At 40.2% G+C, this 20015-nt stretch overlaps 1 protein-coding gene across 1 annotated transcript in view; it reads right to left on the reverse strand.

Annotated features, from left to right (window-relative positions):
• ARHGAP5 (Rho GTPase activating protein 5) overlaps window positions 1–20015 on the reverse strand; it is a 72747-nt gene that overhangs the window by 37094 nt on the left and 15638 nt on the right. The window contains exon 4 of the mRNA XM_065403798.1: window positions 7067–7214. Coding sequence (XP_065259870.1) covers window positions 7067–7214 — 148 coding nt within the window. The remainder of the gene's footprint in view (window positions 1–7066; window positions 7215–20015) is intronic.

Below are 20015 nucleotides of genomic sequence, written 5' to 3' on the forward strand. Positions count from 1 at the left end.
ACAAGACTTGCAATGGAACTCAGTAGTGGACTGTTTTAAGCACTATATCAAGAACTGGCCTAATCTAATGAGAGTTTGTGAACAAAATCATGAAAAATAGATGGCACTGTCACAGCCAAAGTTCTCAACATTGGGCTTAAGAGAAATGTTGAACACATGCTGAGTACCCTGAAACCTATTTCTGTAGCCTTGAACAAAATGCAGGGAAATAGCTGTTTTATTGCTGACGCTGTTGAAATTTGGAAGGAACTGAGTAAGATCTTAAAAAGAGAAATATGCAATGACAGAGTTAAATTACAAGCATTAAAAAACAAATGGGACAAGCACCATCTCCAGCTCATTTTCTTGCAAATATTCTCAATACTCGGTACCAGGGTCAATTCTTAACTGCTGAAGAAGAGGAGTTGGCTATGACATGGACATCCAGCAATCATCCCTCCATAATGCCAACTATATTAAACTTCAGAGCTAAGGGTGAACCATTCAATAAATATATGTTTGCTGATGAAGTTTTAAAGAAAGTCACACCAGTGAACTGGTGGAAGTCACTTAAGCACTTGGATTCAGAGACTGTTGAAGTGATAATCTCATTTTTAATGGCAGTAGCTTCTTCTGCTGGTTTAGAAAAAATATTTTCTTCCTTTGGACTAATTCATTCCAAATAGAGAAATAGTTTGGGACCTGAAAAAGCAGGAAAGCTTGTTTTTCTTTTCCAGATTATGAACAAACAGGAAAATGAAGGTGAAGACGACTGAGTTAGCTGCAGAAGCCAATATTTTAAGTTTCTCATGTTGACCTGGCTGACAGTCGATTTAGTTAGTTTGTTTTTTACATATTTCATTTAACTATTTTAGTTAAAAACAATTTTAACAAAAACAAATCTGATTTTAAAAAACTTGAACGTTTAACGAAATTCAAAAATTCATATGCTTGTTTTGTTAAAATATTAAACGTTTGCTGTTGAAGAAAAAAATCCAGAATACTTAACGTTGTTGTTTTAGTTAAATAAAACAATTTACATGTTTGTCTGGTGATGTTCTCCTCCTAATACAGCATGGCAAGAAAATCCTCCAAATATTAATGATTAACCTGTTGAATTGGAGATAGTTCACCTCCCAATGATTTCATAAATATCTGCTTCAATTACCTTTGGTAAATGAAATAACCAATCATTCATTTTCTGATATAGCTGTAAAACTAATCTGAAAAGTTTTCAAAATAAATCACTTTAAAAATTTATAGTGTGTACCTTCTAAAAATGAAACCTACATTTATCTCTGAGTTGTGAAGAATATGTATTAAGGTTATAACAACCAACAAGAATGCACTTTTATGTAGAAATCCATGATTAAATCGAGTCTTCCTGACTAGTGATTTAAATCAAATCCACCCTGGCTATTTTCAATCTCTCTTCAGTCATTTCAAAAGCTCAGTGCAAAACTAGGACTCCTTAACACTGATACTAAATATGTTCTGTACTTGGAAGTCTGAACCTAAAGAGACTAAGGAGGAAAACAGAATTAAACAAGAACAACATATAAATAGCTGACAAATATATCTGTTAGTGGTATGCTGAACAGTGGGGGTGGGGGGAGGAAGAGGACATGGGCATGCTCCCACACCTCTGAAAATGAAAGAAAGTCAGTTTTCCTACTAATGCCAATTAGATTCACATATGGCCAAATGGCTTTTAGTATCTTAGCCTTCAGTTGTATGTATTTATATTATTTTAGTTCAATTACATAACTGCAACATGAAAGCCGTGCAGCATGGGACCACTGAGACTGCCTCATAGGTAGATATGCCCATAACTCCAAATACTGTTACAGCTATCAAACCCAACAATTGTATAACACCTGCTGAATCAGACAAATCTTTTCCTTCCTCAACAATGAGAGAAATGATACAGCCTTGTGATTAAAAGCACTAGACTGTTACTCAGAAAATTCTGGGTTAATTTTCCATGTCCACTGCAGTTTTCCTTTGACCTTCAACATGTCAATCTCTCTGCACCTCAGCTCCCAATCTGTAAAATGGGGTAATCATACTTTTCTCCCACTCTTTGTCTTGTCTATATAAACAATAAGTTTCTTGGTCCAGAGATTACTTCTAGTGTGACAATGCCAGTTAGGGCTGCTAGGCACTGCTGTAATACAAGGAATATTCAATATTGTCATGATCCACACAGGAAGACTGGTGCATCCTGACACATCTGGGGCAGGAAGTTTTTCAGTTGGGGTGTGGCAAGCAGGACTCTTACGCAATGCGCAAGGTACCATGAAGCAAAATCACCTGCTTTGTGGCACATTTGGAGCAGTACATTGGAAATTCTGGATCAGCCTCAAATAAATTTAAAATAAAGATTTTTAACTGAATACACAAAGGAGTATAATCCAAATAGTACTTGTTTTTATTGTGTTATATTAAGTTTAATGTGCTTTTCCTAAATTGTTCAATATTCCACCTACTTTTGTATTGACAATATAAAACTGCATTGCAGAATTTATATGGGGCAAAATCTAACCAATTCTTGTAATTCTGCATTAGGAATTCCCATGCCCTGAAAAAGCTCCCACTGATTCAGAACAGAGCACCCTGCCTGCTCAGAAACACAGATTGCCAGGAATACATTACTTCAACTTGCCAATTTTTGCACTGACTCCCCAGTGACACAGACTAGTTCAAGGCTATTGTCAAGATTTTCAGAGTCCTACGTGACAGAATGCTTCTCTGTCCACAACCACCTCTCATGACAGCTACACTGGAACAATTAAACTGTTGATCAATATGGCAAATTTATGACTGCAAGAAACAGAACTTTCATGGGAGCCAAACAAAGACAATGGAACTCACTGCCAGATGAAATAAGAATGACCAGCATTAGCAGAATTCAGAGCTAAATGCAAAACTCACTTAATCCAAGCTTTCCTGCAATAGTACCCTCAACTTTTGGCAACTATAAACGTTACGAAAATGAATCCATTTTTATGTAAAAGCTTCCGTTAAGTAGGAAGGTCTGCTAATCCTTGCAGTCAATCTTCAGCCTACGTGCAGATTTGAGGAAAGAATCAGACTTGTCAACCACTGGCAGTAAAGAAGTGGTCCTTTTCCTGGAGAGGCCACTAGTTTGAAAACTTTCACATCTAAGAATACCGTAATTATAACTAGATGTCAAAGTGAACATTTGTAACAGTGAACTCTAATAGAGAAACTATGAATTTGCAGTTCTCTAATGAAGATCTTAAGAATTTTCTCCTCCACTTTGACAGCTACCATTTCTTATAATACAACGTTTTAGCCCAGGATAAATTAGATCTGATGAGATTCTCAGATAAACACAGATAAGGGAAGGACAAAGGAAGGTCAATAAGTAGAGCATAATTTTAGAACACTGCGCAGTCAGTGTGGGAGATAAAAATGTTGAGAACTATACATACAATTTACATATCTGTTTCCACCTTACAGAAATAGTACAGTAGACTATACTTTTCTGCTAAATGCAGCTTCAGTTAAGCTAACATGCCCACTTTCCAGAACTTTGAGAGAGTGTGATGTCCTTGCATTTGTAGCCTATGTAGCTAAAACTGCAGGACCCTAACATGCCAAGTCCCTTCCTTACCTCAGCAGAAGTGTGGCAATTCTCCAAAAAGGGCCATATTTTTGGAGTTTAATATACCCACTGTATACACAATCACATCATATAGGATTTGAAAGTTTATTTTAATATGTTTAGATGAGATCTGATGTTGAGCTGCCAAGTGGTGCCATAAGTCTGTAGACGAGGTAAAACAATGGTACCCAAAATAAAAAAGTGTCTTTTTTTCCCCCCCAGTTCCAGAAACACTGCAATATGACTACTGACTATAGTTATTACTGATTACATTAACTCAGAAGCTTAATGTGGTATTTATTGGTCAAAGCTACCAAATGACAACGTATTAAGAGATTTTTAGTGGTTTTGAATGGTCAAGGATTTCCCTCCCTGCCCCCCCGAAATGATTAAACTGTTTAGCATGTGTCAAAAATAGCAAATAACATTTTGCAACATACTAACATGAAATATTTTCACATTGCATATTCTTAATTATTGAAGTATTTCACAAGTGATAACAGTTTTCTATACTTTCAACTGAACACTGCTGACCATATCAGTCTCAAACTAAAGGTTATGCACCAGGAGCATGTGTTCTCATGGCTCGCACACCATAGCGGGTAGATATAATGTATGTGAATTCCTATCGTAATGCTTCTCCACTTGCAAGCTTTTGTTCATAAATGCAGCCTCTAGTCTTCTTAGGGCAGGTCTACACTATGGCAGGGATCGACACTCTGAGATTGTGTCGATTTAGCACCGGCGGTCGATTTAGCAGGCCTAGTAAAGACCCACCAAATTGACTGCAGATCACTCTCCAGTTGACCCCTGTACTCTACCCCCGACGAGAAGAGTAAGGTAAGTCGACGAGAGATTTTCTCCCGTCAACCCCCCGCGGTGTAGACTCCGCAGTAACTCGACCTTAAGGTACGTCGACTCCAGCTATGTTATTCACGTAACTGGAGTTGCATAGCGTAGGTCGACTTACCGCAGTAGTGTAGACATAGCCTTAGTAGAAGGTTTTAATTTGTAATAGCCTGTGCATGCACTACTAGCTTTTGAAATACTCTAGAGACTAGCTTTTTAATTCTGTGTCACTTATGCACAGGTCAGTATTAGTGTTATGCATGACAATACACAGCTTCATAGTATATATTTGCAAAAGCTATTCATAATAGAGAAAGAAGTGGCCCAACAAAAAGTAGTGAAGACAAAGTTCACAAACAGGTCCTCGCCTCTGAACTGAAGACGAATGTAAAGCATGTAACAGCTCCTACCAACCATGTCATTAATAATCTGAGAAACCCATTGGTCCTGAATCACATCTAGAGGTGAATATCAGCATATCTACCAGACTGCATGTGACATCAGATAGACAAGAGACTCTACTGACAATAGCAGATGTTGGTGAAGAACAAATGGAGAGATTGGTGAGAAGTACACTTGATTCTGATGGGACATCTAGCTCCTTCAGCGCAGTCAAGAAAACTGTCATCAAAACGTTTGCTGACATGGCCAAGACCACCAAATTTGGCAAGGGAAGAAGAATCACAGTAGCTATCAGTCCAGATATTGCTTCCGCAGAGCCCTGTCCTTAGCAAGACAAAGATGTTTCAATGGGAACTGTTCTTAATCACCCAACAGGACTATGTGCATATGTCAGACAAAGCTGAATGAGGGCATCAAGTAAGAGCTCAAGCTGAAAGAATCCATGAGCTAAAAACCCACAAGCAAAAAATCCACAGTGTACATCAGCGATGCCATGGCCATCATACCAATGATGGCTGGAGACAAACTCCACACTTTTGATGAATTGACTGCTGAGCATTTGATGTGGGTCCTAAAAGGATTTGACAAAGCTAATTCTGCAATCAAAGGCTTTGAAAGATACGACAATAGTATCTCTGAAAAATGCAGAAAGACAGCACAAGACAGGATACAAGGTTAGCCGCAAGAAATACTAAGCGATTGGTGGATGCTCTGTGCCTCCATGTGTGGTATTCAACAAGCAATCACCTGTAAAATTCCCCGGTTAATATAGGATTCAAAATTAACTTCAGAGAATTGAAAGTGCTCTCACAAAATTAAATGTCCAATTTATTGTTTGACAGCTAAAAGACCTATGAATATGCAAGAGTTTATTTAGATAATATTGTATAGTACCTATCTGTAGCCTTTCTAAAAATTAATTTATTCTTCCAAAATATCTGTTGATAAAAGTTATTTTAACTTAGAACATTTTATTCCCATTTTTAAGAGAACATTTTTGATTTGGGCAATGGATTCACCACCAATGAACATATTCATCTGCCATATTCTGGTAACATTTGCAAGCCATTATCAAGTAGACTACTGTATACAGTGCCTTCTCTCTCTCTTTTTTTTGGAGGGGGGGGGGGGTCAAACACCAGCTCTTGCCTTTAGGCAGGGAAGTCATGAAAGAAAAGTGTTAAAGACAGACTATTCATTTTCTTAATTCTCTGATCCTACAAAAGGTCAATGCCAGATCAGTTCATCTAATGTATGGACATCATATCAATGCCACATACGACAGCTGGAACTCCTCCATGGCAATGACTATTAGTCATATCACCTGTAGTAGCTCTCTTGGAAACATTACAATAGCACATACTAAACAGCATTTGTATTACTGATAAAAATATACAGTTTTATTTTACTAGCAATAGAAATACTGTGTCTCCCTACAACCATTGAGATCACTGGAATGCTACAGGGGGTAAGAATGCTGGCCAACATGAATCAGTAACATCTTAGTATGATACTTTCACTGGTGTAAAAAAATACAAAACAGATTAAGAATGTGTGTTATGCTGTATTAGAGAGTGTGCATGCATATACTGTTTTCAAATATTTTTCACTATTAGAGAATCCTCAGAAGAGTTCAACTGGACTACACAATCAATGTACTGCATGAACAGTAATTTTTACTTGAAAAATGTTAAATATCATAAGAAAACCACTAAGAAAAGCATTATTATGTCAATTTAAAAAGAAAATTTAAGTTGGTAGAAAGGATTTTATTGAACAAATTGGACTCACGTTAAATCAAGAAATTGTTTTCGCCACTTGAAAAACGTGGATTGAGTTTTTTTATATATGATTATGCAAAATAGATTAGTGACAATCATGGTGTCATTGTGTTAAAGTTCTAAATAATTCTACGTACATTAAAAATGAAGCTAGCCGCTTATTTAAAGAGCTGCAGTGGCTGTATTTAAAAATTGTGTGTGTAAATACCATAAAACCAATCACTTTAAGCATATGGTCTAAACATACTCGATCTTCCTGAAATGTATTTTTATCTTACAGTAAACAAAATCTTAAAATTGTACAAATATGTACTTGTATGTCAAAGTAAAATTATCAAATCAATTTCACAACTAAAGAAAAGACATACATTCCTCACTGAAGAAAAGGGTAAAAATCTTTCTTCCAACAATACTTCTATCCTACCTGTATCTTCAATAAATTCCACACATTTTTCAACAAACAGTGGTATGGGCTTCTCAGGTGTAACCAGATCCTGTAGGGGCATCCCAAAGTAATTACTTTCCCAGTTTCTACGGGTTGGAGGATTGAATGCCTTAGTTTTCTTTTTCTGCTACAACAAAACATACCACAGTTACTCCAAAAATATTGTTATTAAGCAGTGTAATAAAACATTCACAATACAAACCTTCAATTAAGATCACATCTACAGTATGTGAGTTTTCCTTAATGGCAAAACTTAAGTAAAAAGATACTTAAAATAGTGTGCTTTAAGTAAAAATCATTCTGACATAATGGAAATGATTGGTCATATCTGCACCAGAAAGCCAACAGGATGACCTCCCCCCCAAAAAATCACAAGAACAAATATGCAGCCTCAGGAATATAATATACTATTTGTCTAGAGTTACAGTGACGCTTTTTCTTCTGTATTTAAACTAATTAACATGTTAACATGAAACACCATTCAAAGTGAAATTATAATGATGCCATCTTTCACAAATCTACAGAAGTCAGTTATGATTATGTATACACAAAAACAGATGTAATAAAGATTCACATTGACAACAAAAGAGGTAAGAATATTTCTGCATCTTTTGAGAACCAAGTTGCTTCAGTATGTTTTATATTAAGGATACTGCATTCTGCACATTAGTTAGTTTACTTACACACACACACACACAATATCCCACAACAAATGTAAAATAAAAGTATAGTGTAGCATCAGCTTGGCATCTAGGACCCATTCATTGGGGCTTATTAAAAGTTTTGCCATTAGGCTTGTGATTTTGGCTTAAAAAAAAAAAAAAAGTTTGCTCTGGGTGAAAACTGAAGAGAAAATAGCTGAATTTCATGTCCAAGTCTTTTACTATTAGCATGTGCAGGAGCTTTCCATAATGAAATTCATGTTCCAGCTACTAAACAACTGATGAAAATAATCCTGAAATCAAACATTTTATCTGTCAAAAATGTTTGCAGCTACATATCCACTTTTTTCCATTTCACTTGTATAATCAGAACCTAAATGTGGAAATTAAACTAGCAACCAGAAATAAAATATTACATTTCATTTACAAGTTATACACATACAAAAATGTCAAACTGAACGAAGATCAGAGTCAAGTATGTGTCAACACAAAGATGCAATCATCAGTCAACACTTAGAAAATAGTACAAGAGTAGTGAGTTGGAGGCCATCTAAAAACTACAAAAGCAAGCTTTTAAATTTGTTAAGCAACTTTTCAATAAAATGTTATTCAAACTACTGACCATAATTACAGTTCTGCTGATATGTCCAAAAGATTATCACCTGAATTAATATTTAGAGTACAGCATATAATCCAAGATTTTTTATTAGGAAAAAACTCCCTACTAAATCATCATCTTGCAAGACACAAGGACCTATTAGGATATTTAAAGACAGAATTTCTTTAGATGTTATTTCTTCTGAAACTTCACACAGTTTCTTCAATCTCGTGTTTACAGGAGGGTATTTTCCTTGGTGTGAAAGTAAATAAAAACGTATCTGTTGCACAGGATAAAACACTGCAGCATCCTCCCCAATAATGGGAAAAAAACAGACTAATAGAAATGTCTACCTTCTAAACTGGGTTGCATATAACAGATTATTAAAAGTAACTGCTTCCCCCCAAAGCTGAGTATTTTTAAGTTATTACCCCTTTGCCTACTACAGGGCTGCTTCTTCTGAGGAGACTGGATTAGATCAATGTACACAAGAATAATAGCCTCCCTACCTCACATGAGTGCTGTGAGGGATAAAATTCTTTAATGGTGGTGAAACACTCACAGACTACAGTGAGGATGGATAAATGTGTTAAGTTCTTCTCTTGGTGTTTTCCCTGAGGAGGCAAGGAGAAGAAATGAAGCGGTGCTGGTGCATCTTACCATTAGAGCAATTTGAGCAGGACAGGTGAGGCAACTGACGCAAAGCCGTGCCAGCACATGAGTGCCATATTCTGTGCACAGCCACTCCAGAGGCCTGTTGGCAGTGGGATAGGGCAAGAGAACAAAAAGCTAAGAGGGATTAAAAAAGTGGTTTTTTCTCAGGGTCAATTGTCACCCTCATCAACTCCTTTCCTCAGAGATCCCTCTAAGTATATGCTTCATTTATAGTTCAGGCATAAGGGACTTGGGATGTTTGGCTTTGAGAGGACTTGGCAGTGTGGGTACTTCCTGATCCTGAAGCTCCTGCAGGAGAAAGACCCCATGCTGCACTCACATGAAAGCTGACCCACTGCCAATAAGATTAAAAGCTGGAGGCACAGCAGTGTGAACCTCAACACTGAAATGTCCTTGTTTTTGAGTACTTGACTTTGTAACTGTAATATTCACTTAAGGTATTTTTAAGGCAATTTCCTAATTTTTTTAAAAAGCCTATTGAAAAAAAAAACCCACAGGAATTACATGTGGAACCATTATGACTACCAGACAGCTCATTAGAAGAGTTGGAACCGTGAGAGCCAGAGCACAGATCACGCAAACTACTTGAGTAAAATGAGTAACTGATAGCAGTTAGCCTCTATGCAGAATAGAAACCATAAAGGGAAAAGACATTTTGCCAGTGCGTTTCACAGCTATTTGGAAGACAGCAGAGGACTATTGAGACTCCAAGACCCTGGATTAAATTCAAAGTTCTGGAGGAGAATGTTTTCTAGGAGTTAGACACACTTCTGCACTTCCCCTTCACAGATACTGCCTGCCTTCATCGGCCCCTATTTCTGCTGTCAGACTCCTGCCCCATCCCCTCCACCTTCCAAGCTCTTATCCACATGAGCACTACTCCTGTCCCTTCCCCACTCCAATCCACATGCACATGCCTCCTGCCCTCTTACCACCTGTTTTTAGCCTGTTCCTGTCTATTCCATCTTGTCCCTGCCCTCCCTCTGCATTCATCAAGCAAGTTGAACTATTTCCTCCTCTACTGCATGGTGCCTGGGTAAAATGTTTTTTTTTCAGGGTGGGAGGTGGGAGAGAGGGGCATTCAGTACACAGGAAAGTTTTCCTGCTCCCCATTTTTGTGCTCAGCAGTACACAGCCAGCCCTTGGTAGCCAGGAGGAGCTATTGCAGGAAAAGTCCTCAGTTTTGCCAACCCACAAAAGTTCTAAAATCATGAGTCAAACCGCAAAATAATCACGACTGGCCCAAAAACCGAATTTTTAATACACCAAAAAGTACAAGACATTTTTTTCATTTCTGAACTCCCCCATGCCACCCTGAATGTGTGTGTGGCAAACCAGTGTGGCCAGCTCTCTCAATTCGTAGAGAAAGGTGATTTTGGCCCCTGCTGCAGGAGCTCTCGCTGGCTGTCTAATGATTTGGATCTTCCAACTTCTCTCCAAATCCCAAAATTTTAATGAATTCTGTGCTGTCCCCAGCATCATATCTATCTGTCCCCGAGCCTATCAATGCATTCACCTCCCAGCCTTGCATCTTCCCCTTGCTCATCAGTGTACCTCTGCTTCTCCTGAGGTTTTTCACCCTTCCTCCCCAGGCTTGGGGGGGTCCAGCTCCATCAATTTTTCCACCCACCCACACACGAAAGGGGGAGGGGAAGTTGAAGGAGTAGAGGGGATCAAATCCATTTTTCATGTATTCACAAATGTAAGGTTTTGGACTTTGAGAGAAAAGTCCCCTGAAAAATACATCTGCAGAAGACAAAAAACTGGTGGTGATATTAAAAGGTCCCCCCCACGAAGTAGATTCATGGGTAGGAGTACAATGACACAATATACTGTTTGGGACTTATAATATTGAAATATAAATATGAAATAACTAAATGGTAAGATTAAGAGTTATATTTTAATAATTTATAATTATGAATAATGAATGAATTTAGATAAGGTAACACTTAAGTCAAGGCCTTACTAGCATGATTGTGGTTTTGCCAATTCTCCTCCTCTCATACAGATTTGCTTAAAATGATGTTATTATTGACAGGACAAAGGTATCATGTTGTGCTGGAAGTTCTGAGGTAAAAATACACAAACCTATAATGACAAGAAGCCCCCTTTTCATGGGAAAATCCAGGGGAAGGATGACACTGAACCATGACGACATGGAAATTAAACAGCAAAAGTTGTGTAAATTGAAGCTTGTGCATGACCTAAAACGCTTGCTTAATGTGTTTAAAATTGATTGGAGAAAGGTTAACAAATATGTAATGAGGAAATGTATAAAAGTACTGAAGTAAACAAGGCCCAAATTGGAGAAACAGCAGACCAGAAACTGAAGGAAAAGGACTGAAGGAACAGACTGAGGGATCAGAGGAGGTGACAACCATCACAGAGTATAGGAGAACTTCCAGGTGCCTTGAAATGTGGTAAATTGGGACCCATACCCATATAAATATATGTTCAGACAGTATAAGTCAGTATTCGGTCTGAAATTGTATAAATAGGGCAGAATAAATTGTATAAAAGGCAGAAATTCATTAAGCCTAAATTGGGTGGACTCAGTTTCCCACCTTAAATCCCAACAGGGTCCATTTAATATTTATTTTCAAAAAGGGCAAAAATCTTCAGCCACATTTATAGAAACATTTAATAATAATGCTATTATGTTTTAATCATGATTGAAAAAAGGGAAATTTAAGTGAATTACAAACAATACATTTTAAACAAGTATTTGAATGTAAATGTTTTCCTGAAACATATGCCCAAAAGAGAGATCTGCCCTTCTGCTTACTACAATTTTAACTTCAACATCACTTACAGTAGTTTTACATAGACATGCATGAATATCCTCCTGTAGCAGCCTGGTTTATACATATTGTCATCCGCAACTCACTGGCAGCTGAAAAAAACCTTTCTTTCAAGCTTTTTAGCCTTTGGACAATTGTTATATATGCTTAAGAAAATAAGAATGGCCATACTAGGTCAGATCAAAGGTCCATCCAGCCCAGTATCATGTCTACCGACAGTGGCCAATGCCAGGTGCCCCTGAGGGAGTGAACCTAACAAATAATGATCAAGTGATCTCTCTCCTGTCGGTCATCACCACCCTCTGACAAACAGAGGCTAGGGACACCATTCCTTACCCATCCTGGCGAACAGCCATTAATGGACTTAACCTCCATGAATTTATCCAGTACTTTACATTTATCCACATTAAATTTAATTTGCCATTTTGTTACCCAATCACTTAGTTTTGTAAGATCTTTTTGAAGTTCTTCACAGTCTGCTTTGGTCTTAACTATCTTGAGCAGTTTAGTATTGTCTGCAAACTTTGCCACCTCACTTTTTACCCCTTTCTCCAGATTATTTATGAATAAGTTGAATAGGATTGGTCCTAGGACTGATCCTTGGGGAACACCACTAGTTACCCCTCTCCATTCTGAAAATTTACCATTTATTCCTACCCTTTATTCGCTGTCTTTTAACCAGTTCTCAATCCATGAAAGGATCTTCCCTCTTATCCCATGACAACTTAATTTACCTAAGAGCCTTTGGTGAGGGACCTTGGTGAGCTTTCTGAAAACCTAAGTACACTATGTCCACTGGATCCCCCTTGTTCACATGTTTGTTGACCCCTTCAAAGAACTATAATAGATTAGTAAGACATGATTTCCCGTTACAGAAACCATGTTGACTTTTGCCCAACAATTTATGTTCTTCTATGTGTATGACAATTTTATTCATTACTATTGTTTCAACTAATTTGCTGGGTACTGACGTTAGACTTACCAGTCTGTAATTGCCTCTAGAGCCCTTTTCAAATATTGGTGTTATATTAGCTATCTTCCAGTCATTGGGTACAGAAGCTGATTTAAAGGACAGGTTACAAACCATAGTTAGTAGTTCCGCAATTTCACATTTGAGTTCTTTCAGAACTCTTGGGTGAATGCCATCTGGTCCCAGTGACTTGTTACTGTTAAGTTTATCAATTAATTCCAAAACCTCCTCTAGTGACACCTCAATCTGTAACAATTCCTCAGATTTGTCACCTATGAAAGCCGGCTCAGGTTTGGGAATCTCCCTAGCATCCTCAGCCGTGAAGACTGAAGCACGATTATAAAACGATTAAATTCTTGCAGATTCATAAAAGTTGAACTAATAGGGATATTCAAACTCCAACATCTATGATGGTCCTGGCAGCACTATTAGGTGTTTTTCCATTTGCCACAATTTTAACTTCTGTAGACAAATAAGTCATTGCCTGTCCTTTAGCTCAGGGTCTCCAAATTATCCTATTCAACATTCCCACACACGCAGTTATTGGAAAGTGTCAATATATAATCAGGCTAGACATGCATCATGTAATTTTTGGGTCATCTTCTCTTTCATTTCCAAGCAATTCACTGTATAGCTGTAGTTAAAAAGTTAAATTGTGCAGATTCTTTATTTTCATACTTCGCATCTCCACCAAATTCCTCCACATGTCCAGTATATGCGCCGTCACAATACGGCTTCTCCAATTTCTTGACCAGGATAGGTTCTCTAAAGCTCACAGAAAAGCAAAAACCACTTTCCCCCATTTATAAAATACACTGCTAAAGGAGCACATTGCTATTATATCCTAAACTCACTTTACTTAGGATCACCAACCTATTTGTACGTGGCCTGGAATTCAAAAGACCATAATTTTATAAAAAAAAACATAATAGCTAATACATTTCTAAGTCTTTAACCGAAGATTTTCTTGATTTATGTATTACAGTGCAATTCTTCCCAAATATTAGGTAATACACTTTAGAGAAGGTTTCCTAGTCTACTTTGATTATGACTTCTTAGCAAGAATACTTGTAGAACAGGCTGACTGCTGCTACATGAACCATGGTGTATTTAGCCTATAAAGGTAAAAGGCTGTGGTACTAGTGTCAAGTCTAAGGGGAATACACTGAGCATCTCGAGATGATTAATAGTTCCTGGATCAAGAACCAGGTGAAGAAAAACAAACCATCTTCAACATCTTACTTCTGAAGTCAGTATTACAATTTACGAGCAGAATCTAAAGACCTTGTCTGGAGTTAATTTCCATTTCAGGAATGAGTGTAGCTGCAACAGCGCAAACCCCTAGTACAGATGAGGAAAACTTCAGTTTGCACTTGTGAAGTTTACCTGAATTTCAAGCAGGTGTAAGCTTCACCATTGGAAATTGTGACTCTGTCTATAGTAAGGGTCTACATCAATGCAGCTACACTAGTGGTTGAAAATGGGGCTAATTCCAGGTACAGAGAAATTCAAAGATCCAACAACTTCATACTGAACCCCAGTCCCATTCCAGGTATAACTAAGGGTACATCTACACTGCAGCTATAGGTATAATTTCCAATTCAGATAGACTACATGTACACCTTTACCTCGATATAATGCTGTCCTCGGGACCAAAAAAATCTTACCACGTTATAGGTGAAACTGCGTTATATCCAACTTGCTTTGATCCATCAGAGTGCGCAGCCCCGCCCCCCCCGAAGCGCTGCTTTACCGCGTTATATCCAAATTCATGTTATATCGTGTCGCGTTATATCAGCGTAGAGGTGTACTAAAAAATACCTCTGCAGAAATGGCAGTGTAAGCAGCAGCATAGACTATCCTCCTGAGTTAAATCCCATCTGAAACCTAGTTAAGTACTCGGGCAGCTAGCCCACACCACTGCTGCCACCTCACTACTATTTTTAGTGCACTAGCTCAATTAAACACTAGTGCATGTACATCTACCCGACCTTGAAATTACACCTTGGGTCTAAGGGTTAGGTCTAATTTCCAAGGTAATTCCTGGAGCCTTTTGGATTCAAGCCTCTGCAGTTGAGTCATACATTGTCCCAGGAAAGGATGTGACAGGCCTGAGAGATCATGAATTAGTCAGACTGTAGGGAGAAAAGGATCATCTTCCATTGCTCTGAAGAGAATGGAGCACAAATTACTGTCACTCCAAGCTCCCTTTTAGAACTGACACAGCACTCTGATCCAAAGGACTCCAAAGGTAAGAGAGCAGACTGTCAAGAATCACATCTGAGGGGCCCAGAATTCAGAAGGTCAGAATTAAACACCCCTTCTGACTCCAAGACCCTTCCAAACCCAATGGATGTTACCGCCTGTACACTAAACTCTTATCACTGGCTCTTCATACTGGGCTCAAAGACAGTGCTCAGATTCTTGCCTTTGTCTCTGGCAATCAGAAAAAAAAGGGATTAAGAATTCTCTCAGGCTTTGTCTAAACTGGATTTTCATCGGTGAAACTTTGGTTTTTCTCACACCCCTCAATGACAAAACACCCCAAACGACAAAAGTTTCACCGACAAAAAACACCGGTGTGAACAGCACTTTGTTGGCAGGAGAGCTCACCCGTCGACAAAGCTACCACCGCTCATTGTTGGGGTTTTTGTTTTGTTTTTTGTCGGCAGGAGAGCTGCTACCCTGTGCACCTTTTAGCGGCACGGCTGTAGCAGCACACCTGCGTCGCTAAAAGGTGCATAGTGTAGACAGGGCCGGCTTTAGGCCGATTCAGCCGATTCCCGCGCCTAAGAGGGGCCCGCGCCCTTGCCATCGCCGGTACGCCGTACCGGGGCGGCCCGGATTCCCCAGGGGGCAATTTAAAGGGCCTGGGGCTCCCAGCAGGAGCTGGAGCCCCAGGCCCTTTAAATTGCCACCAGAGCCCCACTTCTGGAGTCCTGGGGTAGGGCTGTGGGACTCTGGGGGCTATTTAAAAAGTCCAGGGCTCCCGTTGTTTCTACCGCCCCGGCCCTTTAAATAGCCGCGGGAGCCCCACTGCTTCCCTAGGGCTCCAGCAGCTATTTAAAGGGCCGGGGCGGTCGAAGCAGGGGAGCCCCGGGCCCTTTAAATAGCCCCCAGAGCCCTGGGGTAGCAGGGGGCTCCGGCGGCTATTTAAAGGGCCGGGGCTCCAGATGCCTCTGCCGCCCCGGTCCTTTAAATAGCCACGGGAGCCCCACTGTTTCCCCAGGGCTCCGGCAGCTATTTAAAGGGCCGGGGCGGTAGAAGCAGGGGAGCCCCTGCCCAGCCCGCAGCCAGTCCCTGCTGCACCCCCTGCCCGCACCCCCTGCCCTGCCCGCAGCCAGCCCGTCTCCAGCCAGCCCCTGCTGCACCCCCTGCCCTGCCTGCAGCCAGCCCGTCTGCAGCCAGCCTCACACCCCCTGCCTGCAGCCAGCCCCGCACCCCCTGCCCTGCCTCCAGCCAGACCCTACCTCCAGTCAGCCCCTGCCCTGCCTCCAGCCAGCAATGTACACAATATATAATTTTGTTATTATTTATATCGTTATGGAAAGTAAATACATGGAAGAAATGAAAGTTTTTTTACGTGGTTTTTTTTTTTTTTTTAGTCATCCCTGCCGGGGCCCCATTGAAAATGTTCGAATTGGGCCCCGCACTTTCTAAAGCCGGCCCTGAGTGTAGACATGGTCTTAGTCACTCAACTCCAGATCTGAGTACATAGGGTTCAGGGGAGAAGGGCGGGGGGGGGGGAGAGAAAGGAAGAGATGGGACTTCTGCAAAACTACTTAAACACAGCCTTCAGTCCAAAGCCAGAATATTTGGATCTGGTGGACTGTTTCACTCTGAAGCAGCCCTGCATCCTGAGGGATTTAAGAGTCTCTGAAACAACAGGAATGAAAGAAACGGAAACAGTCCTATTAAGCTCAGCACTCTAGGTTCTCTGTGTTAATGGTAGCTCCAGCCAATGCTCCTGCTTAACTTAATCCACAAAGCCAATACACTGACTGCAGAATCCTTTAGCAAAAGAACTGAGGAACTTTCAGCATTTGGAGTACTGTTTTCTCTTGGATACTTTGTCCGAATACGACATCTGAGATCACTTGAATCCAGATTTCTATGCAGAGTTGTTGCATTTGAGCAAACAAAAGGAGCAATGATAAACTTACACTAAACAAGAAAACATTTACATAATTTTACTTCTTCCTAAGTTAGAAATGTTAAATAGTACTGAGCACTTAAAGAGAAATGATGGTTCAGAGACCTGCTCCCTTCAATAATAGGAAATGAACATAGAACAGGAGCCACAGCCCCTTTCAGACACATGTGAAGGCATATATACCAGCCCCACATAGTGATTTCCAGATGGTTCTGTGACTAGTAGGCACTCTTGAGAGTGGGGATCTGCAATGGCAATACTTGACAGAAAAGAAACCAAAAACCTGGCAACTCAAATATGGAAAAAAGAAAAAGAAAAAAAAAGTGTTTTAATCTATAATCATTAGCCATGTACAAATCTGGACTCATCAACTATTTACACCGTTCCATGACATGCTGACCAAGATCATCTTAATCAAAGACATCAGCAATTTATAAAGACACGTCTATTAGGACAAACATACACAGTACCAAGGTAAGGCCTGAAAAGTGCTTCCTTTAATCAAAACAAGCTGTTCTGGTCTCATCCTAGGCAAAAAAGCATCCATCTCCTAGCACAAATTAAATATAAAAGCCCCTCAAGCTGACCAGTTTATTGGACTTTTATTTTCTCAACAAAACTCAGCTATATAGCTAGTTTCAGCTATTAGAGAAGATCAAAATACTTACATTATACACCAATAATTCTAACTTTAAAGCAATAACATGGCAGCAGGGTAAGTTGTAGATGTGGCTTTTTGTATTCAAATATATATATAAAAATATCTTACTGGCAAATAACTAGAGCAAGATTTTCCTTTGCTAAAGACATTTCTAAATAGAGAAACAGCAGCCACACAAACGCTGACGCAATATACTTTTATCCTCTCATCCAATTTGTATATTCTACTGAAAAGTATTTTTATTTTTGGCACAGCACAAGAAAAAATTAGTTTCTATAAATTTTGTTTACTGTGTGGGTATTTTGTTTTAAATACTTTTACTTCCAATAGTATATCAAGCTTTTTACATTAGACAAAAGAAAAGGTGTGTATACATTGTCTTGGTTAGAGACTATTGAACAAAAAATCAACTAAGTGTATACAGACACTCCCCGGGTTAGACAAGACCCGACTTATGCAAATTCACACTTACGGAAAAAGTTCCATAAGCCAGAAATACGATTTTCGAGTTGCGGAAATTTTTGCGTAAAATACGGATATACGTTTCCAACTTACGCAAAATTCGAGTTATGCAAGGCTTTCTGGAACGGAACGATTGCGTAAGTAGGGGGGCATCTGTACTGGAAAATTCTGCCTTCAGGTACATAATTACTTTGCTTCATAGCAGACAGAAGATAAAAAACTTAAAGACTTTCCACAACCTTCTATGCAAAGAGTCCTCTGCAGTGCTATACAAGAGACCCAGATTAAATACCAAGTCTTTCACTCCCTTAGCCAGAAAAGAAAGAAAGGAGAGTGTGTTTCAACAGCTACTATTTAAACTGAGTAGTCAGAAGCTTCTAAGGGCATCTTACCTGGAATTTCTCAGTCACTATAGAATGTTAGGTGTTCGTGACACCAACAGAGAAAGAGAGGACACCAGTCCATGCATAGTTTTTTTAACGTTCATTTTCTTTACATACTTACAGCAATCAAACTGGAAGTTTCCAAAAAGTTTTATGAACGCATGGGCCACAAATCTATCTGAAACATAACAGTACATTCCACAATGTATTTCTAGCCTAATAACATAAAAATAATAATATTGTACCATATGTCATAGATGAAATAGTCACTTGCTGAGAAAGGTAGCCAACTGTCCTGTAGCACCTCCTACAGCTGAACAATTGAGACTGATTAACAAATTTAAGAAGCCTGTATATACACCCTTCTAACCGTAAATCTGTAACAGCAGTCCTTTCATGGTTGAAGGGGAAAAAAGTTTAAAAGCCTCTAAACAAAAATGCAATAACAGTTTTATATTGGTGGTACTAGGAGAATCTGGATGTTTGTCATATGTGCAACATATCTTTTCTATTCAGTGAGGAGTAGATGTAGTATAAGAGTCACATTCTGCAATTATAAAATTCACAAAGTGCTAAAAGACTACATCTTACTCCTGAGGGCATTCTGCACCAAAAATTTTAAAATTCTACGCACAATATTTTAAAATTCTGCAAATTTTATTTGTCAAATAAATGTGGATGCTCCAGCATGGCATTGGGGAGCACAGGCCACTGGCTGCACAGAGGTGGGAGATCACTGTGCAGCTTCCCCCGCCCCTCCCCTCCTCCCACCCCGCCCCCCGTGACACAGACTCAGTGGTGAGGCTGCACCCAACCCTCACATCACAAGGACCGGGCCTGCCCCAGAAACACCCCAGGACCCTGTCCCTCCATTCCAGGTGCACCAGGTGTGGGCAGGCAGGCTCAGCAAGGCAGGATCCAAGTGTGTAGGGGCTTTGTGTGGGGGAATCCAGGTGTGGGTTGAGAGGGTTCTGTGTGAGGCAATCTGGGTGTGGGCAGCTCAGTGGGGGACCCAGGTGCAAGGGACATCTGGCTGCACAGGTGCTTGTTGGGGGAGTTCTGGGTGCAACAGTAATGAGACTCTGCAGGGGGGTCCAGGTGAAGATGATTGGGGATCAGTAGGGGGGTCAGTGTGAGGGGCGGGAGCTCAGCACGGGGGCCTGGGTGTGCGGGACTCAGTGGTGGATCCGGATACTGGCAGAGTGGGGCTCAGTGGGGTGGGGATCCAGGTGTAGCTGGTTGGGGCTCGTTGGGGTGGGGATCCAGGTGCGGGTGGCTCATTGTGGTGGTCCAGGGGGAATGGGGCTCATCAGGGGGGTTCTGAGTGCAGGGGGGTTCGGCTCAGTGGGAGGGACTGGATATGAGGGGATCTGGATACACGGGGTTAAGGAGATGAGGGACCAGCTCCCTGTACAGGGATCCCTCCTCCTGCAGCTGAGGAGCCATGGGTGCAAGAAGTGGGGGGAGGGGGAGGGCGGGCAGAGGGCAGGAAGTTTGCAAAGATTCCTCCCCAGCCTAGCCGGGACTAGCAGCTGAGCCCGCGCAGGGTAGGAACCACCAGCC

The sequence above is a fragment of the Emys orbicularis genome, chromosome 4 (assembly GCF_028017835.1).
Source record: "Emys orbicularis isolate rEmyOrb1 chromosome 4, rEmyOrb1.hap1, whole genome shotgun sequence".
Classification (NCBI taxonomy): Eukaryota; Metazoa; Chordata; order Testudines; family Emydidae; genus Emys; species Emys orbicularis.